The 27,731-nt window shown below is 35.8% G+C and overlaps 1 protein-coding gene across 5 annotated transcripts in view; it reads right to left on the bottom strand.

Moving 5' to 3' along the window:
- Positions 1 to 1,405: 1,405 nt before the first annotated feature.
- HACE1 (HECT domain and ankyrin repeat containing E3 ubiquitin protein ligase 1) overlaps positions 1,406 to 27,731 on the bottom strand; it is a 107,145-nt gene continuing 80,819 nt past the window's right edge. For all 5 annotated transcript variants that reach the window (XM_069599198.1, XM_069599201.1, XM_069599199.1 and 2 more), the window contains 7 exons: positions 25,454 to 25,603; positions 24,810 to 25,006; positions 13,838 to 13,969; positions 9,196 to 9,294; positions 8,846 to 8,916; positions 2,944 to 3,057; positions 1,406 to 2,149 (listed from right to left, as the gene is read on the bottom strand). In XM_069599198.1, the coding sequence (XP_069455299.1) occupies positions 2,047 to 2,149; positions 2,944 to 3,057; positions 8,846 to 8,916; positions 9,196 to 9,294; positions 13,838 to 13,969; positions 24,810 to 25,006; positions 25,454 to 25,603 (866 nt within the window). In that variant the 3' untranslated portion in view covers positions 1,406 to 2,046. The remainder of the gene's footprint in view (positions 2,150 to 2,943; positions 3,058 to 8,845; positions 8,917 to 9,195; positions 9,295 to 13,837; positions 13,970 to 24,809; positions 25,007 to 25,453; positions 25,604 to 27,731) is intronic.

The raw sequence follows: 27,731 nt of genomic DNA, 5'->3' as shown, positions 1-27,731 counted from the left end.
TATTTTCCTATTAGCGTAATCTTTTACCCAAAGGGGAAGAAAATCTCTAATCATTTTTTTATACTTGCATTCAACATATTCATCTACTTACAGAAGAAACTGTGGGAACAGAATAAATTAGAGACCTGCTGCCTCTAGCTTAAATAGGAATTTTAATCCATAGAAAACCTTTTGGTATTAACTAAATTCTTTAAGTTTAGAAACTAAAGATAATGTAAAAGAACAAACCCTAAAATTGCTAGCTCTATATAAAAATATTCAAACCATGGATATAAAACCATGAGATTTTAAAGGTTCTATTATCTCCTCTCCATAAATACCTGCAAAAGGACCAGCGTGACAAAGCTGATGTATGACTATAAACAGAAATAAATGTTTAGAAATACTAAAATTATAAGCAACATAATATTAAATAACCTATTTGAAGTTAGAAGGCAATGACCTCTTGTACAATAATTTCAAAACCCAACGTTTTAAAAACTACTAGCTTCATTTATTGTAAATAAAGCATCTGAATCCTAATTTTAGAGCTACTAGTAATTTTAAGAGATTTCCTTGTTTCTAATGTAATCTGTTGAAAGATGTTTTCTTAACATTAAAAAACCAACAATAATGGAAGAGGACCAAAAACATGTATTAAAGAAGTTTTATAACTTAGCAAAGCAAGGCTTTCTTCAACATATAAGCCTATATACACATATATACATTTTGTCTATATTGATATATACATTGTCTATATTTGTCACAGACAACTATAGTGTCTGCTGTGTTTGCATATATATGAGAAAATATGCATATAAGAGTCATTTTACCAATAATGATGCCACTGGATAGTCTATTTTTAGTTTCCAGAGGCAAGGCCATCAGTTCAGTTCAGTCGCTCAGTAGTGTCCGACTCTTTGCAACCCCATGAACTGCAGCACGCCAGGCCTCCCCGTCCCTCACCAACTCCCGGAGTTCACTCAAACTCATGTCCATCGAGTCAGTGATGCCATCCAGCCGTCTCATCCTGTTATCCCCTTCTCCTCCTGTCCCCAAACATTACAAATTCCTCATTTATATCTTTGAATGTCGGAGTGTGCCTGCTTCCCCACTAAAAGGTATGCTGTAACTATTGAAATGTGTCTTTTCAAAAGAAAACTGATTAGCCCACCCTAAAATTTAAAATCCAATGCTCTATATTAGGTATCTATCACTTGAATTCAACATTTTAATCATAAAAAGCAAATTTAAAGAAGAATTACATACTTAAATTGTAATCTGCACACTGGATCATGTTTTCAAATGTGACATTAGATTTCACAGATAAATCCATAGTAATGAAAAGAAACATGGTAAAATATCATATTTTAATTTTATCTAAATAAAATTAAAACAAAACATAAGAATAACTTTGAGACAATAATTCATACAATACAGAAAAAGCTTTAATATATAAATCAGATGTCACTTCATCAGCTGTTTTAGTCACATCAGTCTAAACTTTACATATTAAAATATTGAAAAGCTAAAAAACATCACTGCAATATAGATTCAATATGGGAAAATACATATTTGTGGCTTTATATACAATGTAAATTAACCCATTCTATACAGTAGTTTTCCAAAATATAAACGGCACTTTACATGCAATAGGACATACCAGGCTGGATGTCCTATAACAATTTATTATATAGAAAAATAAAGAGACAACACCTTTTTAACATAACAGTTACATAGGAAATGTGGAATGTAGAATAGGATGCTGCCTTAACACACTCTTGGATAAGATTAAAGAAATGTGAAAAAGGACAGTTTCTATTATTTTCAATTACCATTTTTGAAATGAAGACTACTGTGATTTTATATTTTCTAATTGTATCACAAACTGAGAAAACATAAAAGGGAAAGTGAGAGAGAAAAAAAGGAAACCTGATCCTTTATGAATTTTAAACGTCAGCCCCGCCTATGGGCTGCAATTGGGCTGCTTTTCTGTTGACAGTTTCCTAAATTACTTCTGCCACTCTGAATTGCTCATCAGCAGTCAGATGAATTTTCCAGACTTCATTATGCCATTGTGTAACCATAGCTGCCACAATGTAGTGCCACAAGAAGCCTGTCCTTGAGTATTTCCTTGCTTGGGTATTCAGGTAACTTGAGCATGTTGATGCTTTAAAAGAAAAATATACCACTATTACATAGGAAAGCTCTAAAATATTTTATTGTTTTGTCTAGAAGTGAAAACACCACTCAAAATTAACATAAAACCATCCTCTCAAATTTGCATTCAAATTGGAAAACCCTGAAGTAGTATTTAAAAAGGAAAAAAACACCAAACCCTGCTGCACTGCAGTTTCCTTTAGTATGCAAATTACCAGACCAAAATAAGCTCCCTCCAGTCTAAAATAAATAAGCAATAGGGCAATTAAGTTTGAAATGATAGTGTAACTCAGTGATACTTATGACAGTGTAACTTTAGTGATATTTGAACTATATGTATTCAATTAGAGTATAGATGGGGCTTCCCAGGTCGCGCTAGTGGTAAAAAACCCACCTGCCAATGCAGGAGACATAAGAGACATGGGTTTGGTCCCTGGGTTGGGAAGATCCCCTGGAGGAGAGCAAGGCAAATGACTCCAGTATTCTTGCCTGGAGAATCCTATGGACAAAGAATCCTGGAGGGCTACAGTCCATACGGTCGCAAAGAGTCAGACACAACTGAAGCAACTTAGCACTCATGCACACACAGAATATAAGTAGGTAGTTTCCTCAAACATTTTCCTACATACAAAGCGGAAGGCAAGAAACTATTACTATATAGTTCTTGATTTATCAGTGATTACAAAATGAACAGAGATCACTGCTGAGATTTTCCTCTCAATGAAGCAGTAAGCAGTCAGACCTTTGATCATTTAAAATTAATCAGAAATTCACAGTGCATTTAAATAAGCCAATTTAACATACCATGTGCTTGAAGTAGGTAGGAGATTTGGAGTATATGGAACAGCAGCAATTGTGAAGTTTTGCAATCCACTTCCACCCATGATATTAGCAAATCCACCATGTGGGACCCTGGAACTAAGAGTTCATATCTAGTAAGTTGTAACCATGCAAGAAAAATCTTTGAAATAGATATATTTTGAATTATAAAAATGAATAGTATCTAATAGATATTCATTAAATATTTGCTGAATAAATAAATGGTTTACTTGATTAATTCAAGCAACAGAGGCTTTTATGTGGAATCCAAAATGATTTCCCTGTCTGTGAAAAATATCTAGGCTCAAACATTTTTGTTTTGTATTCTTTTACACAGTGGGAAAACTAGAAAATTCTTTACACTTATCTTTCCAGAGATTTACATCGGATGCATTTTTTAAAATGTTACTTGACATAATGAGAATGCATTTGAATGCAGAGTGCTAAAGAAAAGCAAGGAGAGATAAGAAAGCCTTCCTCAGTGATCAATGCAAAGAAATAGAGGAAAACAACAGAATGGGAAAGACTAGAGATCTCTTCAAGAAAATTAGAGATACCAAGGGAACATTTCATGCAAAGATGGGATCGATAAAGGACAGGAATGGTATGGACCTAACAGAAGCAGAAGATATTAAGAAGAGGTGGCAAGAATACACAGGAGAACTATACAAAAAAGATCTTCACGACCCAGATAACCACGATGGTGTGATCACTTTCTTGGAGCCAGATGTCATGGAATGCGAAATTAAGTGGGCCTTAAGAAGCATTACTACAGACAAAACTAGTGGAGGTGATGGAATTCCAGTTGAAGTATTTCAAATCCTAAAAGATGATGCTGTGAAAGTGCTGCACTCAATATGCCAGCAAATTTGGAAAACCAGCAGTGGTCACAGGACTGGAAAAGCTCAGTTTTATTCCAATCCCAAAGAAAGGCAATGCCAAAGAATGCTTAAACTGCCACACAATTACACTCATCTCACACATTAGCAAAGATTACCATGATACTGAATGGCTTGCCTTGGAAATGAACAGACCATTCTGTCATTTCGGAGATTGCATCCAAGTACTGCATTTCGGACTCTTTGTTGACTATGATGGCTACTCCATTTCTTCTTAGGGATTCCTGTCCACAGAGGTAGATATAATGGCCACCTGAGTGAAATTCACCCATTCCAGTCCACTTTAGTTTGCTGATTCCTAGAATGTCAACGTTCACTCTTTCCATCTCCTGTTTAACCACTTCCAATTTGCCTTGATTCATGGACCTAACATTCCAGGTTACTATGCAATATTGCTCTTTACAGCATTGGACCTTGCTTCTATCACCAGTCATATCCACAACTGGGTGCTGTCTTTGCTTTGGCTCCACCCCTTCAATCTTTCTGGAGTTATTTCTCCATTGATCTCCAGCAGCATATCGGGCACCTACTGACCTGAGGAGTTCATCTTTCAGTGTCCTGTCTTTTTGCCTTTTCATACTGTTCATGGGGTTCTCAAGGCAAGAATACTGAAGTAGTTTGCCATTCCCTTCTCCAGCAGACCACATTCTGTCAGACGTCTTCACCATGACCTGTTTGTCTTGGGTGGCCCCACATGGCATGTCTCACACTGAGTTAGACAAGGCTGTGGTCCATATGATCAGAGTGGCTAGTTTTCTGTGATTGTGGTTTTAGTGTGTCTGCCCTCTGATGCCCTCTCTTAGCGCCTACCCTCTTACTTGGGTTTCTCTTACCTTGGACGTGAGGTATCTCTTCATGGCTGAGAGGTCAATAGATTTAAGAATAGATAGCCATTTAAAAAATTAGATCTATAAATGAATTTATTTTAAACAATATATTGTTTTTTTAAAAGAGGAACAATGTTTTTAAAAAATAAAAATTTGTAAATGTCAGAAAAACTCTGGAAGAATAACCAAAATAGATTACATTCAGAGACTGAGATGAGAGATGATTTTATAAAACTTTAGTCTAACCTTCCTACATATAAAAAATAATTTTAAACTCCTTTTATTAAATTACTGAAATCTCTAGGTATTTCTTGGCAGTAAGAAGCCAAGTAAACAAAAAACTGACAAGATTTTGTTTCATATTTTTAGTCTATAATCTGTGACTAATTCGATTTATTCTTTAAAATTAGGTATTCAGAATGGGAGAAAATAATAGCAAATGAAGGAACTGACAAAGAATTAATCTCAAAAAATATACAAGCATCTCCTGCAGCTCAATTCCAGAAAAATAAACGACCCAATCAAAAAATGGGCCAAAGAACTAAACAGACATTTTTCCAAAGAAGACATACAGATGGCTAACAAACACATGAAAAGATGCTCAACATCACTCATTATCAGGGAAATGCAAATCAAAACCATGCCATTTTCACATGGCCATTTCAAGGCAGTCAGAATGGTTGCTATTCAAAAGAGCGTGTGGAGAAAAGGGAACCCTTTTACACTGTTGATGGAAATGCAAACTAGTACAGCCACTATGGAGAACAGTGTGGAGATTCCTTAAAAAACTGGAAATAGAACTGCCTTATGACCCAGCAATCCCACTACTGGGCATACACACCGAGGAAACCAGAATTGAAAGAGACACATGCACCCCAATGTTCATCGCAGCACTGTTTATAATAGCCAGGACACAGAAGCAACCTAGACGTCCATCAGCAGACAAACAGATAAGAAAGCTGTGGTACACATACACAATGGAGTATTACTCAGCCATTAAAAAGAATACATTTGAATCAGTTCTAATGAGGTGGATGAAACTGGAGCCTATCATACAGAGTGAAGTAAGCCAGAAAGAAAAACACCAATACAGTATACTAACACATATATACGGAATTTAGAAAGATGTTAACGATAACCCTGTATGCGAGACAGCAAAAGAGACACAGATGTAAAGAACAGTCTTATGGACTCTGTGGGAGAGGGAGAGGGTGGGATGATTTGGGAGAATGGCACTGAAACATGTATAATATCATATGTGAAACGAAACGCCAGTCCAGGTTTGATGCATGATACAGATGCTCGGGGCTGGCACACTGGGATGACCCAGAGGGATGGTATGGGGAGGGAAGTGGGAGGGGGGTTCAGGATGGGGAACACATGTACACCCATGGCAGATTCATGTTGATGTATGGCAAAACCAATACGATATTGTAAAGTAATTAGCCTCCGGTGAAAATAAATAAATTTAATTTAAAAAAAAAGAATGTCACATTATAATTGACCTGAATAAGGTCATCTAATGCCTCTCCTTTCCCTAAAGGAATGAAACTACAAGGCATCCCTCGGGAACAGCAGCAGTAGCTGTGGCACCTGCAAGCCCATTTCATTGGTCTATCTGATCCCAAAGGGCCTCTCCCAATAAACATGGTGTTTGTGTTCCCTTCTCCTTGTAAAACAGGACACAAATGCATCAACCCCTCTCCTTAGTCTAGAAAGAAAGGAGCATAGAAAAGGACCCTGAATATCTGAAGCAAATAAAGGATTAACTGGAAGCCCCAGATGGATAGTCCCTTGGACTGCAAGGAGATCAAACCAGTCAATCCTAAAGGAAATCAATCCTGAATATTCACTGGAGGTACTGATCCTGAGGCTGAAGCTCCAATCCTTTGGCTACCCAATGTGAATAGCAGACTCACTGGAAAAGACCCTGATGCCAGGAAAGACTGAAGGCAGGAGGAGAAAGGGATGACAAAGGACGAGATGGTTGGATGGCATCACTGACTCAATGGACATGAGTTTGAGCAAGTTCTGGGAGATGGTGAAAGGCAGGGAAGCTTGGCGTACTGCAGTCCATGGAATCGCAAAAAGTCGGACACAATTGAGCAACTGAAAAACAACCAGATGGATAAATGAAAGCCTTCCTGGCCCACAGCAGAAGGGATAAAAAGGACTGCACAGGACACACTAGGGTCAGTGTTTCTCAGACTCACAGGCTTTGTCTTCTTGGAAAGCCTATCCCAAATAAACCAAGATGGAGCTTTTGTATCTCCAAAGCCACAGTTCACCATAAAACCTAACATTTACAGAGAAAGTAAACAACTGTAATGGGGAAAAAGCTTCAGCTGAGGCACTCTGGACCACAAGGAACATTTTTTGGTAGATGAGATGCATGCGTGTGAAGGGAGCTTTGGAGAGGAGCCAGCCAAGGCCAAGCATATGAAGACGTGGGCTGTTATGGTTCATGAAAAGTGAAAGAGAAAACCCAGAGAGGTCACTCACCGTGGACAAACTAAAGCCCAACCTAGTCTGCGGCTACCTTTAAGACATTTGGCCTGAGAGGCAAAATTCCAACACTTCTGCTCAATAGAATTCGTGACAGCAATAATGGCAATATTATTATTAAGGTTTTATGGCTTTTTATAATTTACAAAGTCACATTATCTCATTTGATCCTAATCTTCATCCTGAGAAATAACCAGTAGAGATTTATAATCCCCTTTGGAAAGTAATCATGAGTAAAGAAGAAGAAACTCAAGACATTTTCCCAAGATTGGAGGGAGAGTCAGTGGCAGGGAAGTTCCTGGCACCAGAACATCAGCTTCTCTCTCCAGAGCTCTTCATGCATCAGCTACTTGATTCTATGTCACTCATTTCTCGGTTCATGTGTCCTAAGGGGTGTTCATTTTGTCAGCTACTATCAGGTCAGGAGACTTGGAAAATAAATAAGTAATGATACTAATGTAAAAAATAATAATAATAATAAAATAAAAGTAGGTATACACTGTAACTCCAACTATTTTTCTAACTATATACTTAAAAAACTAAAAAATACAGCAAAATATTAATAGTGTTATCTGTGAACAGTTTAATTACTTAGTGGGATTTTCATCTTGTCCTATCTATATTCTCCATTTTCCAAAGTTTCTACAATGGTTACAAACTACTTTAAAAATAAAACAGTGGGAACTTCACTGGTGGTCCAATGGCAAAGACTCTGCGCTCTTAATGAAGGGGGCCTGGATTCGATTCCTGGTTGGGTAACTAGATCCCACATGCTACAACTAAAGAACCTGCATGCTGCAACAAAAATCAAACAGCCTGCATGCCACAACTAAAATGCAGTGCCGAAAAATAAAATTAAAAAAATAAAACAATGGACTTTAAGTTACATATATGTAATATAGATTTACATTCACACTATGCTTTTAAAACAGGTAGTAAAAAATAAATATATCAAATTATTTATAATGGTTGTTGCTGGCAAGTGATGGTTTTTCTTATTTCTTTTAGTCTTCTATGTTCCAATCTTCTTAGAAGAACCATGCAAATTTATAATGAAAAAAAGTGAACTACATTTTGATAAACAGAAGGATACAGATGAAATTCTAAGTTATCAAGAATGAAAAATCACACCTTTCTTTTACATCTTTCAGAACTATAAGTTAAGAGAGATTTAAATAATTTAGTTTTCTAACACTGATGATGTTTAATTGTTTTCAAATGTACACTTTTCAATGTATGGTATCACAAATTAGTTTTTAGGCCACAAATCTTAAAAGATTAAAATCTGACAAAAATTGAAGAAAAAATGCTGTGTATGCATATTATATGTATTGTGTGTGTGTGTTGTCCCAGCAACAACTATTGGCTACTATTATTGACTTACAGATTGAAAAGACTACCAAGTTACAAACTAATATATATGTTGACAGTTCTGACAGGAACATTTTTTACACCTTAAATAAACATATTTTGGGTACTACTATATATTTTAACTTTAATGCCTAAACAAACCTTTGTTTAATGTCTAAAAATATAGAAAAGAAGGTGAGAAACAGACAATTTGGAGTAATAATTCACTTTGAGTTGCTTATCTCTAATCAATTAGAAATGGAATACATTAGATTCTTTCTACATTATCATAAAAACACTTCTTACCTGCCAGTAACAAACTGCAAGAGAAGAACTCTCTCCTCTGGAGTAATATCTTCCACAACTTCCCAGAACCACTAAAAACAACAATAAAAAACTAAACTTATATTTCAAAGCAATTGTAGGCTTCTTATTACCAGAGCAATATGTAATATTCATAAAACATATTTTATTCTATGAAACTCATTTATCAAAAAAGATTTCATACAAAGCTTTCATATGGAATTCCCATGAGAAGAATTTAGGGAAAAACTTTACTTTGTTAATTAATACAGGTTTTCATTCAATAGTGCTGAAAAGCTTACAAGATTAAATGGCAAAACTTAACTTCATTCTAAGCTCTAGAGAGATTTTACCTGAATAACTGGATCTTCTCTTTCATAGCCACTTGTGTATTCTGTATTTTTCATCCAATCACTCACATCAATTTCTGGCATGCCAGAAAGCAGTAGCTCCTTTGGGAAAGAAGAAAAATATTTCATTAATCTTCTTTGGGGGAAAAAAGAGATTACATTTAAATAGCAAATCTGTCTTAATTAGAAACTAATCCCATGTAAAACTGATTTATCTCTGTGACAGTGTCTGCATGTTATCAATAACAAGTACTACATGGCAGAGAACCCTTGATACTGGTAATCACAAATACTGTGAGATGTGGAGATGTTGCTAAAGTAATACAATTAAAACATAAGCCTTCATGTTTATATACAAACACATATGCCACAAGTTTATATGTGCAACAATTTTATGAACATTATTCTCTTTGGTTTATATATATTTTATGAATTTGTTAAATTTTATAATGATACTATACTCTCAATATAGAAATAACCACAGAGATCTAAATAAATCTGAGTTAAGCAAAGAAAAGATCAAGCAACTCTAATCACTAGAAAAAAGAAGTCATAATAAAAAGTTATTTTTAAAAATCAAAATAGATTTAGGCCTTAGAACAACTCTATTCTGAAATAATTTCAATCCTTTAAAGTCAAATTTCCATAAGGTGAAAAAACCCACAATTTTCCTACTAATGACTTTTGGTATCCATTTTTTCAGGAAGATCATCAAACAAACAAAATATCAATCAAATAACTAAGAATGAAATTAAGAATGGCAAAAGTATTTTACCATAGTATTCTTCAAGTGAAAACAGAACATGAAAAAGTTTGTCCACATCTCTGAATCAGACCGTATCTATCTCACAGTTGGATGTGTTTACTCATTAAAGTAAGGCAATAACTAGCCTACGCTCAAAACGGACAGGCCAGAACAGCAGATCTTGTTATTGCAGAGAAAGATACAATGTGGTTCAAAGTCACTTCTCCTACAGCAACTCCTCAAAAATATATAAGGTATATATAGTATAGAGTGTGCTCTGAAAAAGATTAATGAAGGTCAATATAAGGGGGTGTCTGAGAAATCTTGGGTGTTTGAGATCTATTCAAGGAGTCTGCAAGGTTCTCCCTTTTCCAACTGAGGCTGAATTTTCTCTATATATTTCAGTCAAACAACATATCACAACAGATTATAAGCAGAAACAGGTATGAGAACCCAGTTTCTTCTATGAAGCCGGGCATTAAATTTGGAAAGATATAAAACAATAATACTTTCCCACTATTTTTGTTTTATTCTGGAAAATAAATAATTTTATTTATTAATTTAATTTTTTTAGCTTTAATTTTTAAAATCTTATTTATGTTAATATGTAATGAATTGTTATTCTTATATGAGCTAATAAAATATTTTACATTTCTGTTCAAATTTAAAATACAGTAAGTATCAATTACTATAACCAACATAAATTCTTTTCTTGTAAGGGGTCTTAAGACCAAATAATTTAATAATTCCTGTCTAGGTTGTCTTTTAGTCCTCCTTACTAAGTATTTGGCTATGGTCAATACTTTAGCCACCTGATGCGAAGAACTGACCCATTAGAAAAAGACCCTGATGCTGGGAAAGATTGAAGGTAGGAGGAGAAGGGGACAACAGAGGACAAGATGGTTGGATGGCCTCACCCACTTGATGGACATGAGTTTGAGCAAGCTCCAGGAGTTGGTGATGGACAAGGAAGCCTGGCGTGTTGCAGTTCATGGGGTCGCAAAGAGTTGGACACAACTGAGCAACTGAACCAACTGACCATAGTATTATAAAATACTTTAACTGATGAAGGCATTCTGGTAGCATCCATTTACCACCCCCAAATACATTTTCCATCTTCCTTTGCACGTTCTGTGCCCCGGGTGGCTGATCCCTGCAGACTGGCTCTCTTGCCTGTTGGCCTCAGATTGGGTTCCATCACTGGGCAACAGGCAGGAGTCTGAAGGTGAGAGTATATTCTGCTCCTTCCCTTCTCCAGCACATCTTTGCAGTAGCTGTGCCTCCCCAACTATAGCTACTACCTGGTGGTTCAGACTCTCACAGGGCTCCTCACAGTAACTCCTCCATGCGTCTTCAGTTTTAGGGATGAGAAAGGCTTTCTCCTGTTGCTATTCTCTGGATGCCTCAATCATATCTTGTTTATTCTTAACCTGCCCATGCCTCTGTAAGTTCCTTCAGTAAAGTTTCTTTATTTGAACCATCTAGGGAAATTCTGTTCCCTGGCACTATACTGATACAGATCTACCAAAAAAGGAATATGGATGATTGTTACATGTTTCTTACAATCCATGAGTTTAATCCTCTTCCCTTCTAGGCTGAAGATAAGCTTTTAATAACATTGAGTATGCTTTCATTGTTAATAATTGTGAATAAAAATGAGACTAAATTCTCTCAAGGAATTTGAAGTATTTCATGAACATCATACGTTATGATTTTGTGACAGGAACAAAATATTCTTATTAGCTCATTTAACACTTGGGGGGAAAGTTATTAAGTTGACTAAAAGAAGATGAAATTGGAAGTATACAATAAAAAATATCAATACATATACATATAGCAAAAGATTTTAGTCCAAATCAACAATTTATTATTTTTAAAAATATGAAAAAATAATTGGTCTTTTGGAATTGGGAACAAAGTATATATCCCCAAAACAGTCAGAAACTGTGTCATGCAAGTGTTCACAGCTGTTCATAGTATTCACATGGCTCGGTGTTTTAATATCCTGGTACCACCATGGATAAACTCATAAGCAGCACAGTATGGCAGGACAGTCCCTCAGACATTTGAGGAACCCTGCAACTCTGGAGAAGAAAACGGCAACCCACTCCAGTATTCTTGCCTGGAGAATCCCATGGACGGAGGAGCCTGGTGGGCTATAGTCCACGGGGTCACAAAGAGTTGGACACGACTGAGCGACTTCACTTTCACCTGTAATAATACTATAGATATAGTAATCACAACAATGTTGTCACCATATTTGAGCCTGATGATCATCTCTTGACTTGAGACTGCATTCTGTCCACAACTTGATGAACACATCAATTTGTAAGGACACTGATGCTACTAAATACTTTCTTTTCATGAAAAATCCAGAATCTAAACTGTATCTTGAACTCTGATGAACATGTTTATGCCATGAACTTAGATGAAATGAACTTAGATATTTGAGTCAACTTTTAAAAAAACATTTCCTATCCCAGCGTAGCAGAGCCCTTTCCTATGAAAGACACACAAGCCACAAAAAAGGTTCCAAATCCAAGCCCCATTTATAACTCACACCACTGAAAAGTACCCAACAAATGTTCACCAAGAGTAGAAAGGAGAGAAAAAAAAAAAGTAGACTGACACAATGAAGTACTACAGAGCAATGAGAATGAACACATTACAGCTGCATGCAACAGCACAAATGATTCTCACAAAGAAAAAGTTGTGCTAAAGAAGTCAGACATATTCTAGGTGACTATTCCATTTACATAAGTTCAAAACCAGGTAACCTAACCTACATCATAACAAATCAGGGGAGTGGATGCCCATGAGGGGAAAGTGACTGGAAGGGAACATCACAAGGATCTAGGATATTAGGATTTCTCAGTTTCTTGATCCAGATGTTTCATGGGTGTACACAGTGTGAAAATTCATCAAGCTATACATGTATGATGCATGTTAGGGTTAGGTTATATTTTTCTCATGTATACTGTAACTCAGTAAGAAGTTTTATAAAACTTACCAGCATCAACAACTTACAAGGCAAAGTTTTTGTCAATTATCTGTATTGTTGCTATTTGTTTTTTATACATTGGTCCAGAAAAAGAATATAATTTTCTGTTTAATAATGCATAAGTACACCTCCATTATCGAATGCTAAAAATAGCAACTCATGACATTAAAAGACTTACTCCTTGGAAGAAAAGTTATGACCAACCTAGACAGCATATTCAAAAGCAGAGATATTACTTTCCTGACGAAGGTCCGTCTAGTCAAGGCTATGGTTTTTCCAGCAGTCATGTATGGATGTGAGAGTTGGACTGTGAAGAAGGCTGAGCACTAAAGAATTGATGCTTTTGAACTGTGGTGTTGGAGAAGACTCTTGGAGAGTCCCTTGGACTGCAAGGAGATCCCACCAGTCCATTCTAAAGGAGATCAGCCCTGGGATTTCTTTGGAAGGAATGATGCTAAAGCTGAAACTCCAGTACTTTGGCCACCTCATGAGAAGAGTTGACCCATTTGAAAAGACTCTGATGCTGGGAGGGATTGGGGGCAGGAGGAGAAGGGGACGACAGAGGATGAGATGGCTGGATAGCATCACCGACTCAATGGACATGAGTCTGAGTGAACTCTGGGAGTTGGTGATGGACAGGGAGGCCTGGCATGCTGCGATTCATGGGGTTGCAAAGAGTCGGACACAACTGAGCGACTGAACTGAACTGATTCTAGTTATTACCCTTTAGAGAAGCACAATCACAAATCTTACAGCTCCCTAAACATGAACATTTTAATGGTTTACCATATTTTCTACATTATTCCATTCACTTTTGTGCACTAAAATTATTTCTAAATTATATCAAGTGGAGTTTTGTTTTGTATTGTAACAGCAAAAGAACTGATGCTTTTCCTTACCAATTCGTATTCATCAAAAAGTTGTATGAGGGATGGTGGAATGAACATATGAAAGCCCTGTAGAAAAGCATTGATCTGAGGCTGAATGGCTCTTGTCATTCGCAGTTCAGTGACAAGCTGGACGTACTCCGCCTATTAAAAAAAAAGGTTTCTGTGATTATTATTTTTTTAATTTCACATACTTAAGAGTTGACTCATTGGAAGAGACTGATGCTAGGGGGGATTGGGGGCAGGAGGAGAAGGGGATGACAGAGGATGAAATGGCTGGATGGCATCACTGACTAGATGGATGTGAGTCTGAGTGAACTCTGGGAGTTGGTGATGGACAGGGAGGCCTGGCGTGCTGTGATTCATGGGGTCGCAAACAGCTGGACGTGACTGAGCGACTGAACTGAACTGAACTGAAGATACTGCTGACCATTTCTCATTTTAGAAATAAAGGTTTACAATTAGTTTGGCACCAATGTTCACACATCTCAGCAAAAGAGTAATCTATCATTCACTAAGCTGTTTAGGCCAAAATCCTAGGAGTCAATCATCCAGGTTTCTCTCACAGCTTCTATCAGGGAGTGCTATCAGCTCTATCTTCAAAAAATATTCTCAGTCAGACCCTGTGGCATCACCTCCGCTGGCAGCACCTTGGTTCAAGCCATCATCTCTCACCTGGATATTAGACTATCTGGTGTCACTGCTGCCATGTTTGCCTCTGTATTGCTTCTTCTCCACATTAGAGCAACTTTTTAAACTATGTGTGTGTATATATATATATATTTTTATATATATATATAATTCAGATCACATAACCCTCCTTTCAAAAACCCTACAATGACTTCCCATGACACTTGGAGTAAAGTTCAAATTCCTTCCCTAGTCCATAAGGCCCCAAACGACCCAACCTCTGCCTTACCCTCTCATCTCATTTCCTCCCACTTTCCCTTTTGTTCCCTCACTCTATCCCCCAAACACAGCTTGTTCAGGTCTCACCATCTGTATATTTACTGCTTTTTTTTTTCTTAAATGTCTCATTAGACTGTAATCTCTTTGCAAGCAAAGGTTCTGTTTGTTTACCAGTATATATCCTCAGCTCTTCCTCAGTGATCAGTGCAAAGAAATAGAGGAAAACAATAGAATGGAAAAGACTAGAGATCTCTTCAAGAAAAGAGATACCAAGGGAACATTTCATGCAAAGATGGACACAATAAAAGACAGAAATGGTATGGACCTAACAGAAGCAGCAGATATTAAGAAGAGGTGGCAAGAATACAAAGAAGAATTGTACAAAAAAGAGCTTCATGACCCAGATAATCACGATGCTATGATCACTCACTGAGAACCAGACATTCTAGAATGTGAAGTCAAGTGGGCCTTAGAAGGCATCACTATGAAAAAAGCTAGTGGAGGTGATGGAATTCCAGCTGAGCTATTTCAAATCCTAAAAGATGATGCTGTCAAAGTGCTGCACTCAATACGCCAGCAAATTTGGAAAACTTAGCAGTGGCCACAGGACTGGAAAAGGTTAGTTTTCATTCTAATCCCAAAGAAAGGCAATGCCAAAGAATGCTCAAACTACTGCACAACTGCACTCATCTCACATGCTAGTAAAGTAATGCTCAAAATTCTTCAAGCCAGGCTTCAGCAATATGTGAACTGTGAACAGACAGGGAGGCCTGGTGTGCTGCAGTGCAGGGGATAGCAAACAGTCAGACAGGACTTAGCAATAGCAACTGAACTGAACTGATCCTCAGCTCTTAAAAATGTGGCTGCTGCTTTCTGTTCAACAAATAAGGTGATGAATATACATTTAATAAATTTATTTAAAACACACTTTGAACTTGATCAAATGACTCAATTAAGTGCAGCCTATTCTGAGTTAAACAAGAACATTCTGAGTTATGGTAAGCTATTTTGACACATTTAAAATATGCATCATCAAGAATAGTGTCACTTAAAATTTAACTAGCAGTAAAAAAATGTATTTTGCCTCAAATCAAAGTGAATGACTGTATCTTTCTGTATACAAACCCTATCATTGTTATTATTCATGCGTGTGTGTGTGTGTGTGTGTGTGTGTGTGTGAGTCTTTCAGTCATGTCCGACTCTTTGCGACTCCATGGACTGCAGCCCACCAGGCTCCTCTGTCCATGGGATTCTCCAGGCAAGAATACTGGAGTGCCAGTTCCCATTATTATCCATACATTTTAAATTACCCATCTAAGTGAAACTTTAAGAATTAAAAGCATTATGTATATAGTTCTCACCTCCCAGGAAAGAATGCTCTAAACGCAGAGAGAGAAAACTTATTTTAGGCCCCTTCTTTTAATCTTTTTCTGGGGGTTATTAATCTGACACAGTTCCTCTCAATCCCTAAAAAATACCCACAGGCACTGAGCCAACACGTTGTATGACTCCAGCTATGAATTCTCCATACATCTCAGAGCTACAGGATTGTCACAATGGATTGCTCACAGCTTTCCCCAATCCTGCATGGCTCTTTCTGCAATCTGGCATGGGGAAAGCTACTATCTATTACCATCTATATAGCACACTATTCAATCTACTTTCACTCCAAATCCCACTCCCAACCACCCAAAGGTTTTTCTCCACTGAATAGGAATTAATCAGATTCTACAAGTTACATCCAGGTATTTAGAGAGAGGGGGACATAGAAACGTGTGCCAATCAAACAGAAACACAAACTGAATCTTGAGGATCCAATCTAAGAAATAAAATATACACATAATAACTACCAATGATTTTTGCACTAACACATGATTATCTTTTAATTTAATTTGCCACTGCATCCCATTTTTATCTGAATAGTACACACTTTTCTATCAATTAATTCCTATTATTTCCACATACATTGTTTTAAAAAATTAATTTTCACAAATATACTATTTCCCACACTTATTTTTATAGCTCTGGCCCGTAGTTATTGGATATCAATTTGTGAAAAATCAGTTCCTTCAAATCCCAGTCTCCATATTAATTTAAATATGGAAAAATCTTGATCTAAGTTATTTCTCAGTAAAATAATAAAATCCTAGCCAGCACAAATTCTTCTGAGTTGTTTAGTAAAGTGAGAGTTTTCAGATAGCTGAAAGATAAGTGTTTAATAGGACAAAAATCTAAATCCAACTGTTTCTAAAATGTTTCCCTGCTTCCTTACAGAACACATCCTCAAAGACAGTAACACATATTAACATGTTCTTGATAATACAATTATTACTATGAACATCAACTATCACTATACACTAACATTTTTACTATTCATACTGTGCAGAAATACTACACTGGCTACAGTCCCACCAGCTACAAAGGCCAAGTGACTCACCCCCACATTTCATGCTCCTGAGTAACTACATCAAATATCTTAAATGCTCTAAGGAAACAGTCAACATGTAGATGACCAGCAGTCCACAAAACACTGGCATAAAGAGTTGCTCAAATAAACATGAAATATAAGTGAAACCTAAAATCTCGCTTAATTCTAAGGTATTTAAAGAGATGACATAACTCAGGGGTGAGGGATATTTTATCACCAACAGATAGCACATCCTAGGAGTCGGACACAACTGAAGCGACTTAGCAGCAGCAACAGCAGCAGGAATCATATTTGTTCCTACCTGAGTTTTGTTAATCCTTTGAGGGCATAAAATAATACCAGATATCACAGAATTAAACTGGAGAATTAACTATACTAAAGAACGTGGTGAAATAGCTGTGATTATAGAAAGTTTTCAACTTAGAAAGTCTCACTCAGCACAGGCAACTGAGTCAATTCCTAGGCAGGCTGATAAAACGTCAGAGGTCCTCCCGGAGGAGAAAGGGGCCTGGGGCTCTTGAAGTGGAGATGGGGTCTGGGATTCTCAAGGAGGAAGAAAGGACAAACATCTTTTCTCTACATTCTTTAGTCTTAGTCACATAAAATGTTTTTCTCTTTAAGCCTGAAACTGATGATTACACAACAAACAACTCAGCTTAAACTATGTACTAAGCATTATATAACAACACTGCATCCTGCTTGAGGACAGTTTCTCCTTCCTGAAAACCTTCTGGCTAATCCTGTTATCTTAAAATGTAAATTATGGGAGTGGGTCTAGTAAGATCTTTACAACCTTGAGACATTCTTTTGATTTACTGTAATAAGCAATTTTAAAAAGTACGTAACTCCCTTTTCTAAGACTAGTGAATGGGGCACTCTCCGTCCCTCTTCTGATGTTAATGTCAGACGCTTTCTCTGTCCCTTTTCATACTTTAATAAAATTCTGCTATACAAAAGCTCTTGAATAATCAAGTCTGGTCCCTGGTCCTGAAGCTAAATCTTCTTCAGAGATCACAAATCCAACATTGTTCACCATAAGCTATCATAACAATAAAAAAGAGCCTTAGCAAATTCTTTCAAGCTCAACCCCCAGCCTCATAACTGATATAAGATAGGTAAGCAAAAAATAACTGCAAAGGGAAAAAATAAGAACAGTAAGATTGAGACTCAGTTTTCAGATATAATATTCTAGTTAAACTACATACATAGTTACAGAAACATTTTGTTTTAAAATCTAGCCTTTTGCACCTATGGAATGAACAATATCATCCCTTGAAATCTTCCTTAAAATGTTAACTTCTTTTCAGGCTTTGAGTCTAAATTATGTCTTTTTACGAGGGGTAGTGGTAATGCTGAAAACTGACACCTTTTTTAAAAGCTATTTTTCCTCTTGAAAATTTTTTTCACTACGCTTCTTAAAAGATATACTTACTTAACTAATAGTTAACTTTTAATAGTGAAAGCAAGGTGTTCTTATCCCCCTCGAAGTAAACTGATAAACTTGGACACACCTGTAAAATTGTTTGAAATAGTTATTTTTAGTTTTAAATGAACAGTTTAAATGGCATTATAACTGGCACAATGCAATTCACTGTTTGAATATAAATCCTTTAACAATAAAAGCTTCTTTCCTGGGCTTATCCACTTGATTACTATTGCTATCATATGTAAGAGTTCTTACTGAAAATTTCTTCAGGGAAAACTCAAAAGACACCAGGTTTCTTCTGCATGAATAAATAAGTATAAGAAAAGAGAGGCACATTTAAACAATGTAACATTTTCCAATAATTTATCCTTTACCAGTATATTATTTTTAAGGTCACAAATTAAGCTATAAAGATTGATAGTATGATAAATATCCTATTACTTCAGTTTCCTTGGAACAAATTCAGTCATTGAAAACAGTGACTCTTCAGATTACCATTACATGGATTTGGTGATTTTTGAAGTGAATTTTTAGAATATATGAAATGCAAAGAAAAATATATTCTCCATTGTTGACAAAAAGATAATTTAAAAAGATAATTTACTAAAGATAATTTAAAACCCGAATCGAAAAATATACTCCATATTGAGAACCTTAGACCTAAACTGTTTTAAAAGTTTTCAGAGTATTAAAAGATCTTTCATAGTATACTTTTCTGAGGACACACCTAAGCAATCCACTTTAAGTCAATAATCTACATAGAGAAGTTTCAATTTTTTACTAGTACAGGCATCAAATGTGTCTGTATGTGAAATAAATCAAATGATACCGACAATAAAATATAATAATGAGTACACACACAGACTGGGCTTCTCCGATGACTCAGAGAGTAAAGAATCCGCCTGCAATGTGGGAGACTTGGGTTTGATTCCTGGGTTGGGAAGATCCCCTGGAGGAGGGCATGGCAACCCACTCCAGCATCTCTGCCTGGAGAATCCCCATGGACAGAGAAGCCTGGCGGACTACAGTCCATGGAGTCGCAAAAAGTCAGACACGACTGAGCACAGCATAGTTAACATACACACTGAGAACAACCAAATAAAAATGAAATGGAGGAAAATATACCAAGTTTTTAAAATTGAAGTGCAGTTGATTTATAAAATGGTGTTAGTTTCAGGTGTGCAGCAAAATGACTCAGTTACGTATGTGTGTGTGTGTGTGTGTGTGTGTGTGTATTCTTTTTCATATTCTTTTCCATCATAGGTTACTACAGTATATTGAGTATAGTTCCCTGTGCTCCATTGTAGGTCCTTGTTGTTTATCTGTTTTATATATAGTAGTATGTAACTGCTAATCCCAGACTCCTAATTTATCCCTCCCTCCCTCTCCACCTTTAACCTTTGCTAATCATAAATTTGGAAAGCATACTAAATTTGTATTTGTTACCTTGTTCATATTCACTGCCTCAGTAGATAAGAGACCCAGCAGTTACACAACCATACAGAACTCGATTTAAACTGAGGGTCTACCAGTCACCAATTTTAAGCCCTTAGACAGTTACTTAATTTCTAAAGAAATATAGTGTCATAGTTACAAGCTCAGGCTTGAAATTTATAGACTGTCTGGATTCACATCCACCATTTATTACCCTGCAATTTGGAGGAAAGCAATTTAACCTTGCCATGCTTGTTTCCTCACCTGCAGAAATGGGTATCTAGATCTCATATGATTGTTTAAGCTAATACAAATAAAACACCTTTAACAGTGCCTAGCACATTATAAGCACCTAATAAATATCACATGCTTTTATTATTAAAGCTGTTTCTACACTAAAAGAATAGAAATAATTACCTCAAAAGGTTGTTACAGTAAATGAGAAATGCACAAAGAACATGGCTCAAATACATAAAATACAGACTCAACAGGCAGTGGTTATTACTATCCCTAGAAAATACAAATGCTATGATGAGGTTAATGGCTAGGAGGATAACGATACCACTTGTCATTCTGGAGCCCATCCACCTAAGCAGCTCATCCTCCAGTTCTTTTTCACCTTTCCAAACAGCTAGTATGGATACCATGTTCCATAAATTCTACATCTTAAAAAGCTATCTCATTTTCTGTATCCTTGCTCCCACTGTCTTATAAAATCCCTTGTGCATGCTCCCCAACACCAATTCTACCATCACCTATCAGTTGCCCTGACTCCCATATTGCCCCATTTCAACTCATTCTTCACAATCCAAGCTGAGATTAGTGCTGTTTTCCTTTAAAAAAAAAAATTAAACAGAAATTCAATCATGTCATTGCCCTCTACAGCATCTGCAATCATCCTCTAGCCTTCAGAGTAACTTTCAAATTTATAATGGTGGATGCAATGTCTTTCAGGATTTGGCCCCTGTCTACTTCCTCCACCTCATCCTCTCCTATTCACTTACTTTGCAATCTAAGCTAACATCTACAACTCTGACCTACCTGTGCTTACAGAAACATATCACGCTCTATCATCTCTGTGCTTTCCTATATGCCCAGAACGTTTCTTTCTCCCCTTCATTACTCCTATCTGATCACTTAATGCTTTTCCTCTGCAACTCAATTTCCATGCTATTTCTTTTTTTTTTTTTTCCATGCTATTTTGTACATTCCCTGATATCCTGTCCCATCTTTCCTCACTTTTTTCCCCTCCTACCCTGAATGAACTTTATGATCAGTAGGGTAAAGGTGTTAACGCTTAAAAGCCACAAAGCTTACTCTTCAGTTCTAAGAAGTAGAACTGGGTCTAACAAAAATATTTCATTCCTAACACCTTTTGGTCAAGAATTTAAAACTGAAAATGAAAAGTGAAAGGAAAAAGCTCTTCTTTAAAAAGCTGAAAACACCATTTAAATATAAATGTTAATCCCCTGGTAATTCAGTCATTTTCTAAAGTGAAACGAAAGGGGTTTTTTTTCCTCTAGATTTTAAAACAAATCACAGATAAAAATTAAATTTAAAAGAGCATTTTATTTCAAATGTGGAACTGATATATATTGTTCTTCCTATATTATCTGTATTTATTAATGTACCTTTTTTTAAACAAATGTATTTTGCCTATTTGGTTTCAGTCTATAATTACCAAAGCCTTTCAATAAAACAGGAATAAATGACTCCCCCATGTGGAGACCAGCTTACATAGACTTTTTTCTTACTAACAAGCTTGGCAAATCATTTAAGATTCAATATGCTTACAAATTCTGAAGTTGACTCCAAATGTGACAATTATAACTTTACATCTATAAAGATAAATAAGTAAAACGCTGGCCCTAGAATAACAAAAATTCATGACAGAAATATATGTTAAAAATAACATGTCTAAAGAAGACAATGTGACATTTTTACTTGTAAACTGAATTCTAAATCAAGTGATCAATTTAAGATATTTCTAAAGATTTTTAATTTAGAAAATCAGCTTGCTTATTGCTTACTGCTAATATTAGAAACTGAAAAGGCTCAATTTATTGTGGCAATTGTTTATATTAGAAAAACAAAAGTTGAGAACTAACATATTAGTGACTGAGATCCTCTGTTACCGAAGCTCATCGTGAGAAAGTAACACTGACATACATACACCACCACGTACGTGTAAAACAGACAGCTAGAGGGAAGCTGCTATATAAGACAGGGAGCCCAGCCTGGCATTCTGTGATGACCTACAGGGGTGGGCAGGGTGAGAGGAAGGCTCAAGGGGAAGGGAATATACATATAGTTATGACTGATTCACCCTGTTGTATGGCAGAAACCAATACAACATTGTAAACCAATTATTCTCCAATTAAAAACAAATACGTAGTTAGCCTGTCACTAACAAAACAATGTCAATAGTGTAATGTTAAACTTAGAAACAAAACTTACAAGGTTTTTAATGTTACAGGATTATTCCAGCCTCAGGCTAGACTATAATCAAGAGTATAACCATAATGTAAGTGTATTTGTTATTATTTATTTAAAATGTTCCTTTGTTCTAAATTCCCACAGAAAGATACAAAGGGAAAAGAATTAAAAAACATATTTTTAAAATATAAACAAAAATCACATCAAAGTGGGAGGGACGCTGTTAGGAGATATAAGTGTCAACATAGCTATTTACCACACAATTGCTAACAAGCCTTTATACTTCCTCACATAAAATGTATCCAAGAGGAGTGACAGATCCACCTACCAAACAGTGTATTCACAGACAGGAGTCAGGTAAGAGGGTCTCCCATGAAAAGCAATCTCTTGGTTATAATGAAGATTCTATTCTATGACTTTATTACCCCTGAGAGGAAGTATTCAGTGTAAAATAAAATAATAAATGCACCATGAGTGTGTGTGTGTGCTGAGTTGCTTCAGTCATGTCTGACTCTTTGCAACCCAATGGACTGTAGCCCACCAGGTTCCTCTGTCCATGGGATTTTTCCAGGCAAGAACACTGGAGTGGGTTGCCATGCCCTCCTCCAGGGTATCTCCCCAACCCAGGGATCAAACCTACATCTCTAATTTCTCCTGCATTGGCAGGTGGGTTCTTTGGCACTAGTGCCACTTGGGAAGTACTATGAGACAGACAATCTAATCATTAGATTTTTAAAAATATTTCCATTCACTGACAAATCCATCAATTTAATTTTGCTATTTTAATAGCATTTTAATCTTCTAGAGCTAAACATATTCATTATATTAAAAATATATTAAAAGATCTTCCCTAATGTGGTTAATTTTGCTAACAGGATGAAGAACATTAGACTTGAAACTAGGAGACCTGGGTTTTGGCTCCAGCTGTACCATTAACTTTTCAGACTTCAGTGTCTTCATGTGTAAAATGAGAGGTTAGGCCAAAATTAGTAAGTATAAATATGTAAAAACTTAGCTCCTGATTTTATTTTCCAAAAGTAAATTTCATATATTTTTTTAATATGTATAGTATCTAAGTTTCAAAAAGTAAAATTACATAGCTTAACTTAGGTCTTCATTCCTATAGATATGTGAAACCCATAAATCTATTTTTATAGAAAACTATTCAATAAAAACTAATGTTTGGGTTGTGTGTGTTTCAGTTTACCAAATGCTGGTACCAATTCTGCATGGAAGGTATTATTCCAGTTATACAGAATAGAAAACTGAGGCTCAAAGAGGTTAAAATATGGCCAAGTCTTTAGGCCTTTAAGAAAACAAACAAACAAAAAATTATATTAGATCTTTAGTCTACAAAATGATTCAATGATTATTATTTTATAGTTAGCTGATCCTGAAGCAGTCTTGGAACTAAAATCCAATGAAAGGAAAGGAAAAAGGTTTTAGTTCTGTTTTACCATAAGTTGCTACTGGTAAGTGCTGCTGCTGCTGCTAAGTGACCAAACTGGAATTCCAAAATCAGATTTTCTGACTCTCAATTTCCTAATTTATCAAAACATAAAACATATTTTGGAAAAAAAAGGTGAAAGTGAAAGTCACTCAGTCGTGTCTGACTCTTTGTGATCCCATGGACTATGCAGTCCATGGAATTCTCCAGGCCAGAATATTGGAGTAGGTAGCCTTTCCCTTCTCCAGGGGATCTTCCCAACCCAGAGATTGAACACAGGTCTCCCACATTGCAGGAGGATTCTTTACCAGCTGGGTTACAAGGGAAGCCCGTATTATATATTAAAGTAATATAACTTTTAACAGTGTAATTTAAAACGTGCACCAAGTTTTTAAAACTATATATACAAACAGGAGATACAATAATAAATAAAAATAATCAAGGTATAAAGTTAAAAGAAAAATCAAATTCAGAGGTCTAACAAAATATACTGGATCCCAAAAGTGTGTACAAAGTTTAAACACTGGAATTTTTTCTCTGTGTTAGAACTCAATATTTTACTTTTAAAAGATGAAACAGTGATTTAGTGCAAATATATTGATGTGAGTTTGTATTTCTAATTGCATGTTTTGACATGCACATTCCCAACTTACACAATCAACTGAACTGTGCTCTAGGTTGCTTAAGAAACTGCCTCAGGATATCTAACACAGCACAGAAATGATCCTTTATAATTTGAAGTTTATTTGATGGTTTAGTCAATTTAAATATTTTATCTGCTATAAATGTTACAAAACTCTTAACAGTAAAAGTTTTTCTAGCTAGTGCTAAGACTTTACAGCAATTAGCAAAATATCAGGGCTAAGTTACCAACAATGGTTAAGGTAAAAATGTGAATACTTACTTTGTTATTTTGCGTTACAAGAATACTTCCACCCCCGGGTTTCAAGGGCACCTCTTCCATTGCTCCAAACACATCAGTCTCAACAGAAAAAGTTAATTCTAGGCCCAAATCACTAATATCATTATCTAAAATCCATTGCAAGTTTTTGGCATATTCTGGATCAATGGATGCCACATCTTGGTAATTCACGGGAATACCTAAAAATGCAAACATACAGTAGTTATATTCTAAATGTTTCTGCCTTTCCTTATCTGTTTAATGGTGAAACACTGCCCTCTACAGATACTCTGTAAAACTGCAAAATATTATAATCCAATTCACAGCATGATTTAAATGAACACTAATTCCTAAATTTGGAGGTCTGTAAATTTAAGCTTATGTTACTGCCACATTTCTACAATTAGCCTTTCTAATTGAGAAAGAGATTTTTATCAAAAATGTAGATTATTTTTGCCTCTCCCTCAGGCCCTCAAATGCCTTACATATACAAACAGCAAAATAGCAGGAGCAGAGCAAAATAACATCAATCAAATAAATCTCCAATCAAAATAAAAATTACTCACCCAACTGCCAAGGCTTACTTAGCTTTCTCTATTTAAAAAACACTTTAAATATATGTCTATGAAATAACAATAGAGCCATACCAAGAATGTGCTTATAGAATGATCTCGTGAAGTAAATGTTCACCAGTTGCCTATGGTTCAGAGCTAATCCCAAGATCTGTCCAGCAAACCGGAAATAGTTCAAATGATCAGGATTTACAGAGGAGTTGCTATTGGGTTGAAAAGTTGTTCCTATTAAAATCAAGATAAAATAATTTATTTTTAAGATTATGTATAAGAGAGATCATTTCAAAGCAGGTAAATTATTAGTTCACAGACAACTTCAGCAAAGCTAAGGTTACATTGTGCATAAACTTCCATAAGAACATTCTTTGTGGAATATTTAACAGTGGAATTGAAAATACTAAAGATAATCATTAATTTTCATATACGTATCAAAGTAAGCCTGTGCAGACAGAAAATTTTAGAATACTTTTCACTGAAGGTAGCTGGAAGATGTGTCAGAGAGATCCTAGAAACACATAAACACACATTTTCCCAAGCAATGTGGAAATAACTATTTAGGCTGTGAATTAGGGCAGACATTGTCTCATTCGTCTATACATGCCCAGCGTAACAGGTGTTCACCTCATTTTGTTCCTCAAAGAATAGAGCACTGTAAGAGAATAACTAAAATTTCTAAATGTAAAATTGTTTCCATCATAACAAATAAAACAAGTTTGAATAGGTACCACTGAGGTAGAAAAGTTAAAACACTATCAGTAATAGTTACTATTGCCAGACTCTAGGATAATGGAGTGCAATTCCATTTACGTGAAAAAAAAAAAAAAAAAAAGGCCTGGAAACAGATAGTGATGAATGTACTTAAGGCCAGTGAAGTATACACTTCTAAATGGTTAAAATGGAAAATTTTATGTTATGTCTATTTTACCACAATAAAACAGTCTCAAAAAAAAACCCCAGTGCAATGGAAAAACCTAAACAGCAAGATCTCAATCCTCTTTTCTTATCTTTTCATGTGATCACTACCTCAAATTACAAATTCTCTCATCCACTCGACAAATACTTAAGATCATGCTATTTACTTCTCTTCTAGGCACTTGGGCAAAAAGAAAGAATAACCGATAAATCTAATGAAATAACATCTAAAATAAGTAAAGGAAAAGCAAAGTATTGGAAAGTAGAATGTTTGGTTATTGAGCACACATTTTTGTTTGTTGGCCAAATTCATTCAATACCCCTCGATGAGCATCACCTCTAACCCCTGCACAGTGCTGGGAACTGAAGACATGAAAGTGACCGAGACGAGGGCAGTCTCTGTCTCACGTGCGGGATGACGTGACAGGTACACAAGTGAAACCTGACTCAGCAGGAGCATACATAATCTCTTTGTGCTTCGCTGGTCTTTATCAGTGCTGGCACTGGACTAAATTACCATGGCCAGTAAGTTTACTTAAATGTAAGGTACATATATGGATACTTAAAGCTGAATGACTTAAAAGACCACTGTTAAGTATCTTTTGAGAATCATTCCCAGTCACTTTTGGTATCAAAAGTCAAAGCAAAGTTTTGTGAGATGAAGAAACACTTCAAAGACAGAAAAAAATATAATTTAAAAGATAACAATATTCTGAAAATAATCACAATTTTACCTATTTCCCCTCATAAGTCTGTACATAACAGGAAATCTGATTTATCAAAAAGAATAGATACAGAGAAATCAAAAGAACAAAAAGGAAATAAGGGGAAAAGTCTTCAGGAAATGCGTAAGTTTTTAACTTGATGATGAACTAAGATAGAATATAAAGTGTATGTCATGCTTTAAGTTCAAATCCGTAAAACTGTGACATTTCATCATCTCAGAAAAAACCTATTCAATAAGAAAATATCATTTTCACAGAATAGTAATAATAGCCCCTAATATTTATTTTTGATTTCTATGTGCCAGGCACTGGACTAAGCATTTTTATACATCAGCTGATTTCCCACTACATTACAAACCACAGGTACTCACCATTTTCAAATAAGGGAATTGAGCTCCAGAAATATTACATTTGCAAGCCCAAGATCACAGCAAAAAGGACAGCATAAGGATTGACATTCAGTAGAACACACCAAAGGCACTGGTCCCTCCCCTCCACTATTACTGCTCTACAGTAAGCATCTCAATTTAATTAGAAAGCATGTTTTAAAGAAATTACTGTATACATTTGGTCTACCCAAGCATCTCCCGTATTTGGGAATCCTAAATGTAACTTTCTAGAACAAGATAATGTTTTCACCTACTTTTAAATTTATTAATATAACCCCAAAGAGAAAACCTATATGGCTTACAAAACGGACGAGTCACAAACTTTAT

The sequence above is a fragment of the Ovis canadensis genome, chromosome 8, assembly GCF_042477335.2.
Source record: "Ovis canadensis isolate MfBH-ARS-UI-01 breed Bighorn chromosome 8, ARS-UI_OviCan_v2, whole genome shotgun sequence".
Lineage (NCBI taxonomy): Eukaryota > Metazoa > Chordata > Mammalia > Artiodactyla > Bovidae > Ovis > Ovis canadensis.
The sequence above is the reverse complement of the archived record's forward strand: the minus strand, read 5'-3'. Positions and strand labels throughout refer to the sequence as shown.